Source organism: Acomys russatus, chromosome 19 (assembly GCF_903995435.1).
Source record: "Acomys russatus chromosome 19, mAcoRus1.1, whole genome shotgun sequence".
NCBI classification, from domain to species: domain Eukaryota; kingdom Metazoa; phylum Chordata; class Mammalia; order Rodentia; family Muridae; genus Acomys; species Acomys russatus.
The window spans coordinates 10732687-10740791 of record NC_067155.1 but is presented as its reverse complement, the minus strand read 5'-3'; the positions used below and the strand labels follow the sequence as shown (position 1 = coordinate 10740791).

At 46.5% G+C, this 8105-nt stretch overlaps 1 protein-coding gene across 1 annotated transcript; it reads left to right on the top strand.

The window, feature by feature from the left end:
* Positions 1–749: 749 nt before the first annotated feature.
* Positions 750–7036, top strand: Znf274 (zinc finger protein 274). Its single transcript, XM_051162432.1, has 4 exons — positions 750–1232; positions 3297–3385; positions 4475–4601; positions 4998–7036. The coding sequence occupies exons 1-4, from the start codon at positions 809–811 to the stop codon at positions 6512–6514; spliced, it is 2157 nt and encodes a 718-aa protein (XP_051018389.1). The 5' UTR covers positions 750–808; the 3' UTR covers positions 6515–7036.
* Positions 7037–8105: the final 1069 nt, after the last annotated feature.

Genomic DNA, 8105 nt, shown 5'->3' with positions numbered 1-8105 from the left:
AAGAAGATCATCCGAAGTTTAAAGTCCTCCTCTGCTGTATAGAGTTCAAGGTCTCCCTGGGTCTGGGTTGGCCGCCCTGTCCCAAAAAGGAGTGTGGGTCCTGGTTGAAATAGCTGAGTGGTTAAAACACTCACTTAGGGCTAGACCCTGGGCAAAGAAAGAAAAATAAAAAAGGAGAAGGAATAAAATTCTGCATGAACTTAGTTTCTTTTTAGACAAAGTCCAAAAAAATTGATGCTGTACATAATTAATATTTATACGAGAGAGAGGGGGAAACCGATACTCTGCAGTGCATGTAACTTAATGATAGTACTTTGCAATCTAAGAATGAGCCAGTCCCTTATGTACTGAGTAAAACAATATTTGTGTTTCTTAAAACGTGTGTCTGAAACTGTGTCTCAGGTATCTCAGGCTGGCGTCAGTTTTACTGTGTAGCCTGGCTTGACCTTAAACATATGATCCCTCTGCTTCTATCTCTTTTGTGCTTAGCGTGCATCGTGGTGCCTGGTTTTAATGTATTGCTGGGTGTTGAATCCAGGGCTTCCTGAATGGTAGGTAGTTTGCTACCAACTGAGCTACAAACCAGCCATGTTTTTGTGTTTTAGATGAGTCTGCCTTTGTGTCCCTGGTTGGCCTATAACTCAACATGTAGACCAGGCTAGACTCTCACTTGCAGCTTTGCCTTCTAAGAACAACAATGACAGGAAAGTACCCCACTGCTTAGCTTTTGCTCTGGTTTTGACTTATAGAATGTCCCAGGCCTTCTCTGGACCCTGAAGTAAATTCCTCTCCTGCTGAGAATCCCCTGATGGATATCAAGGTTGTTGAAGTCCTCACACTGAATAAGGATGTGGCCGGACCTCGGAATGCCCTGATTCAATCCCTCTATCCTGAACATGCAGAAGACCAGAGCCCAGGTGATGTCCAGCCACCTCTAGAGCCAAGCAAGCCTTTGGCTGACACTGAAACTGCTCACCAGAGGTTCCGACATTTCCAGTATAAAGAGTCAGCTGGTCCTCACAAGGCTGTGTCCCGGCTTCGTGAGCTGTGTTACCAGTGGCTGCAGCCCGATGTACGCTCAAAGAAGCAGATCCTGGAAATACTGGTGCTTGAGCAGTTCCTGAGTGCTCTGCCTGCGAAGTATCGGGTGTGGATAGAGTCACGGCACCCAGAGGATTGCCAGGCAGCGGCAGCCCTGTTGGAGAATGTGACCTCAGCGTCTAAGAAAGATGGTGAGTGTCATGGAAGGGTGACATGAAAAACTGCTCTGTAAAGGCTTGGTGAAGGAATGAGGAGTTCTGGGGTGACTGAGAATGGGTTGCTCTCACTGTAGACCATAAACATCTGTGTCTTCCAGAGCTAATAGAAACCTGGAGTGCTTGGTATATAGCCCTTTCCTTCCCTCTACCCACTCTCCCCCCTCCAAAATAAACTTCCACAGGCTTCAACGGAAGTTCACAGATGCAGTGCTTTTTGTTGGTTTGTCTGTTGTTTTGTTTGTTTCCCCATCCTGTTGAGATCCCTGACACAGCCAGCCTTCCAGTTCTTGGAAGGGGCTGTGTATGAAATCATAACTTAGGGAGAACTGGAGTTTACTGAGCCAGTGGTCCTACAGAAAAGATAGAATGTAACGAGTGAAAAGATAGAATATAACAAGTAAAAAGATAGAATGTAACAAGTGAATACACATGTGATGGTACTAAGGTGGTGAAGAGGTCCAGACACTGGTAGCGTTTATGGAGGCTGTTTCTGTCACTGATGGCCTGCTCTAAGTAGAATGGTAAAGACAGAAGGCAGGATAGATGTGCCAACAAACCATAAACCAAGGTAGCCTATGGGACTTGAAAAGGCAAATAATGGGTTCTTCCCTATATCCAAAAGGAACACAGCCCTGTTAACATCTTGATTTTAAGCCAGTGAGGCTGATGCCAGAGCTCTGCTCTCTGGAACCTTAATAGATTTTGCCAGACCTGATGCCACGAGCTTCTAATCTAAAATACTCAAGAGGCCAAGTCCAGTCAGTCACCAATTCAAGGCCTGCCTCGGGTACAAGTAAGTTCAAGGCCAGCGTGAGCAATTTATCATGACCCAGTCTCAGAATAGAAAAGGCCTGGGGTTATCACCCAGGAGTGGAACACTTACCTAGCATGTACAGCATTCTGAGTTCAATCCCCAGGATCCTGAAGGGGGAACAGCTTATGACAGTTACCTGGAGTTCAGCTCCCCCCAGAAGCTACATAAGAAAAATCTGGGCATGTTCACGTTGAGTGGAGACAGGAATGTCACTAGGGTTTGCAGCCTGTCTACAAGTTCAGTGAGAGAACCTGTCTCAAAGGAATACAGTAAAGAGTGATAGAACAGGACACTAGACATCCTCATTTGGCCTCTGCATGCACCCAAATACACACACACACACACACACACACACACACACACACACACACACACACCTAAAGGGGGGCGGGAAGCAGTAAAGTGGCTCTAAGAAGAAGAAAAGTTTACTGGAAAAATTCTAGGATGCTCTAACTCTAGGGTCATCCTCCTCTCAGGAGCTGCAGTAGAAGCCTCATTTGGCTGCCTCCAGCTGGCTTCATTCCCATTAAGGCTTCCAAACACAGGATTTCTCTTTCCTAAATGTTCCCACAAAAACTTCATTTGCTCTAAAAGTCTATGGTCTTGCATGTCTACCAGAGTCTATTTACTATGGCTGGGATGAAGTGATGCGATCCAAGATGGTGGACCAGCCCAGGTCACATCATTTGTCCCCATGCTAGCTCGAGTAGAATCAGTATTATAAAAGCCCATACAGCACGTGGAGACCCATGAGGAAGGCTAGACCTCAGGGAGTTCTTCAAAGGGCTGTTAGTAGTGGCCAGGGATCTTCACTGTGACCAGAAGCACAAAATGGCTGCACACACTGTGACCAAGGGAAGACCCTTCTCCGAGGCAGCAAACAGGGACCCACACAAGCATGATAAAGACCTGGAGACTAGAAACAGACTTTACCAATGAGAAAAAGATAGGCGGCCATTGCCTCCGAAGCCAAAGCCTGAAACAGATGCTAGGATGGGGAGACGATAAAAGACTTCAATAGTGGAGACACTTGTCTCCCAGTGGTCCATGCGTAGTAGCACACTAGGCCGATCCATTTATGGCAACTAGTTACCCATTGCAAAGAGGTCAACATAGACCATCAAGGGACATAGGTATGCATAGGTCAAGGGTTGCAGAGCCTAGTAATTCTGCTTGCCTGAGGGCTACCACTCCATTGATCCTTCATGTGGCATCCTTTCCAGTTCTGCCTGCCTGCTGTAGTGAGACCACTGGTCAACTGAAGAAGAAAATGAAGGACTCAACCACCTTACCAATTATTGTACCACCTGAGGTAAGCAAGAACTTTACCTTGTGTTCCTTTGGTTATAGGTTCCTTTAAGGGCCCCGCCCCTAAGATGTCCCCTTCCGAGGCTTCACAGAAGAGAGGCCATTTTACCTTTCAGAGTTCTGAACAGACTTCTGAAACAACCCAAGTGTGAAGGGTGACCCTGCCTCCTGACACTGTGACCTAGGCATAGGAAAAGCAAAAGACAGGAGGAAGAGGACCAAGGCTGAGGGCCATGAGAAGCAGAGCAGTCACAGGCAGGCTCTAAGAAGCACATGGTTAGCATAATTAGAGCAAGAGGGCCCTTGTCCTCCAGAGACACTTAACTGTGGAGTTAGGCATGAACTCACACAGGCTCAGATCTGGTTCATAACTGGATGATGTGCGCGCGCTTGGGTTACCCTGTCAGCCAGCATGACAGTGCGTATGTGGCATTAGCCAGTGCTCTTTGCCCTGTAAGGGGTTTATATTGGCTCAGGCTTGTGATTGGAATTGTTGGCTCTCAGGTAATGGGCAATGTACAATAGGCCTCAGGCCAGGATGTGCCTGGAAATGGGAGGAAACTAATTAACCCCAGACTCCTCATTCTGTATTGTGTTCCTTATAAGGTAGGCTCTGCTCTAGCTGGGCAAACTAGCTCTCAGGCCCAAGCAAGTTAGTAAAGTCAAAGAGTCTTCCCTTTCAGAATCAGTAGCTGCTCATAGAACACTGATCTGTCATAGGCAAATAGTCTACATAGGTCAGACCCGTCCATGAAGGCAAAGACTCTGTGCGCACTGTGGATTTTACTGCACAGGACAAAGCTGTTTCCAGACAGAGAATGTCCTTTGGCGGGATGTTGTCCTTAAGATACAGGTTTGATCTAGATGCTGGTATGATAGACGTGGTGTGCTTACTGCACTTGTAGCTTTTTGTCAGTCAGGAGCTCTGCCTACCAGCTTCCCAGACCTTAGTTAGGAGAAATACACTACGGATCTCTTTTGGGCTCAAGAAGCCGTTGTCGCTGAGCAAACCACCAGAGCACAACAGTCCCTCTCTGTGGTAGGCCTTTCTTCTGCCTTCATTGACAGACACCAAGCTTGTATAACATTACAGGAACCAGTGACCTTCCAGGATGTGGCTGTGGACTTCAGTCAGGAGGAGTGGAGGCTCCTAGATCTGATGCAGAGGACTGAGTACCACGACGTGATGCTGGAGACCTTGGACAACTTGGTCTCTGTGGGTAAGGGCCATGCCTACCTTGAGAATGCCACAGGGTCCCCTCAGTTCTCTCCGTCTTTCTCTACCCAATGTCAGAATTGGATGTGCTCTCAAGGGTCCCTTGCTCTCTGCAGGACCTTTATCTGGAGCTGTGACCTTGCATGGGAAGGGAAGGGAGCCTTGAGTGCACAGAGTCAGCCTCAGGGTTACTTTTCCTAGAGGAATGAGCAAACGCTCCTTGCCCTCACTTAATGTTTTGGTCACCAAACTGATGGTTGCTGGTTTTGTGGCTTCACAGCTTGTCACTCCCTAGACTGACTATTTGAGAAGAGGATGTAACCTTATTTTTTTAATACTCTCTGTTACACTGTCATTCTGGCACTTAACTGCAATATGCATATCTTTTGGTTTCTTTCAGGGTGGGAGCCTACATTGGGAAACAAAGAGTTAACTCAAGATTCTCCCCTTCCGGTGTCAGAACCAGTTCAAAACCCAAAATCAAACCCTTTTTCACTGGGTGGTAGCCAGTCCACTCTCTTCAAAAGTATCTCACAAGATGAGGTCCAAGAAATTGACACCACAGAATCAAATCAAGTGGAGCTTGTAGAGGAAAAAGGCCACCCTCAGAAGAAGCTCTCTGAAAGGTCCAAGTCGCAAGGGCAAACTAGTCCTCACACAAGCCAGGGCTCACTCAGTGGCATTCGTCGTAGAAAGCGTTTGCATGTAAAAATTAACCAGAAGGGCACTAGAAAGGGGAAAGGCAGGGAAAACACCATTTCTATGACCCGAGGTTTACCCATAAGAAATCAGCGAAAGAGCTCTGTAGGACGGCAGCAAGGCAGTAATGACCGCAATTCCACGGCACATGGTTCATCTATAAAAAAACATCAACAGACTTCCAAGAGGAGTAAAGTTGGGGACATCAGAGATGGCATGACACTCGCCACTGGCTCTGAAGGTGTTAGAGTCAGGGATAGCCACAATACTTTGGTACCTGATCGACATACAAGAATTCACCAGAAAGCCCCTGAATGGGGGAAAGTTGGGAAAAGCAGCAATTCCAAGTCCCAGGGTTCATCTATACAAAATCACCAGATGAGATTTGGGACAGGAAGAGCCAGGGACTGCAGCACTTCGTTGATTTGTACCTTACCTGTAAATTTTCACCAGAAAGACTATGAAGTTGGTAAAGTCCAAGGAAACAGGCATTCTTTGAAATATATAAATTTTCAACAGAAGGGTTCTAATGGAGGGAGAGTCAGGGAAATTAGCACTTCCGTAAAACATAATTCCTATGTAAAAACTCACCTGAAAACCTCTGAAAGAGGGAAAGGCAGGGAAGTCATGGCTTCCATAAAATACAGTCCTCGTGGGAAAACTTCCGAGATGGGCTCTGAAGTGGGGAGAACTAGGAAAGGCAACAACTGTGGGAAAGCCACCAGCCTGCACTCTAAGCAGATATTTTTTATAAAAATTGACAAGGGGAGCCAGCTCTGCCGCTGCAGTGAATGTGGTAAAATATTCCAGAATTCTAGGTACTTCTCTGTCCATAAAAAGATCCACACAGGAGAGCGGCCTTACAAGTGTACGGCCTGTGGGAAAGCATTTGTTCAGAGCTCCTCCCTCACACAACATCAAAGAATTCATAGTGGAGAGAGGCCATTTGGGTGTCCAGAGTGTGGGAGGACCTTCAATGACCGCTCAGCCATCTCTCAGCACCTGAGAACTCATACTGGGGCTAAGCCCTACCATTGTCAGCACTGTGGGAAAGCCTTCCGCCAGAGTTCCCACCTTACCAGGCATGAGAGAACTCACACTGGGGAGCGCCCATATGTGTGCACTAAGTGTGGGAGGGCTTTCTCCCAGAGCTCACACCTTATTGGACATCAGAAAACACATCGGATAAAGTTCGAGAAGAAGCAGCCCAAATTGTAGCCTGAGTGCCTTCCAAAGCATTGCCTTTTCAGCCTTGGGATACACTCCTGCACACCTTGAGTAGGATAGATAGACTCTCAGTAAGGAGAGTGCCACACTCAGGACACCACCCAGCAGGCAGTGAGTGAACCAATCAGGGAGTTCTTAATTGCTTTATTTAGCCATTAAAGGATATATGAAGTGTGAAAATGCTCCTGTTTAAAAAGCCAAATACCAAAAACTACACTGATAATTTACAGGGTAAAGCGTGTGAGTGACAAAAACCAAGTCTGTGGACAAATAAACTATATTTGTGTTGCACTTTTTGTTTCTGCTGTGATGGCTATTCTTGGTTGATGTGACTACATCTGGAATTAACTAGAACACACGTAGCTGGGTATACCTGTGAGGAATCTTTTCAGGTGGGAAGATCCACCTTTAATACAGGTCTTTTGAAGTGGAAAGAACCACCTTTTAATCTGGCCTACACCTTCTACTGGAAGTCTATATAAAGGACATGGAGGAAGGAAATTTGCTCCCTTTGTCTGCTTGCTCTCACTCCTGCTCGGTTGTTTATTCCTTCACTGGCATTAGAGATTCTGGCATGTACCAGTTGAGACATCCAGCCTGTGAACTGAACAACTACTGGATTCTAGGACCTTCTGTTGGTAGACTGTCGTCGTTGGACTAGCTGGATCACACCCTGTAAGTCATTCTAAAGTGTGTGTGTGTGTGTGTGTGTGCCCGTGTCCATGTCCATGTCGGTGTCCATATGAAGAGATTCCATTCCATCAGATCCTCTACTCTAGGGAACCCTGACTAATACACCTGCTCAATTACGATTTTTTTTTCCTGTGGAGGGGCTGCTATTTGGTTTGTGTTTTTAAGGCAGGATTTCTCAGGGTAGGCTTGGCTGTCCTAGAAATTACTGTAAGCAAAGCTGGCTTCAAATGCAGAGATCTACCTGCCTCTGCCTCCCAAATGCTAGAATTAAAGGTGTGAGCCACCACTGCCTGGGACTTGAGAGATGGCTTAAGAGGTTAAAAGCACTGGCTATTCTTCCAAAGGTTCTGAGTTCAATTCCCAGCTCATAACCATCTACAATGAGATCTGGTGCTCTCTTCTGTGAGACAGAATACTGTAGAAAATAATAAATAAAGGTTTAAAGATCTTATGTTGATGATCTGATGCTTAAGTGAGCAACCTTAAAAATAATACTTAGGAAACAGTACTAGCAGATGAGTGTACAGGAGGTAGGAAATGCTCAAAACTCACTGGAGACGCAGAGGTCTAAAAGTCTATAGTGAGTCCAGGGACACATGGCAGTGTCGCCTGGCTTTACATTGTGGAGAGCCAAGACCATAGCTGGCAAGCATCTCGGACCTTGGCATAATACATTGGACCTGGGGCAGGCTGCCTTATGACCTTTTTCCCTCCTTGCCTCAGGGTACATTCCAGAAGGCTGCCTTGTATCCTCTTCCCCTTCCTCAAGGTACTCTCCAGCTGTTCTCAGTATTCCCGGAATTTCAGAGGACGAGCGAAACAAAGTCCATAGATAACATCTTGTGGTTCCAGATGCCTAACAATTCCACCCAGCCCCAGAACCACAGGG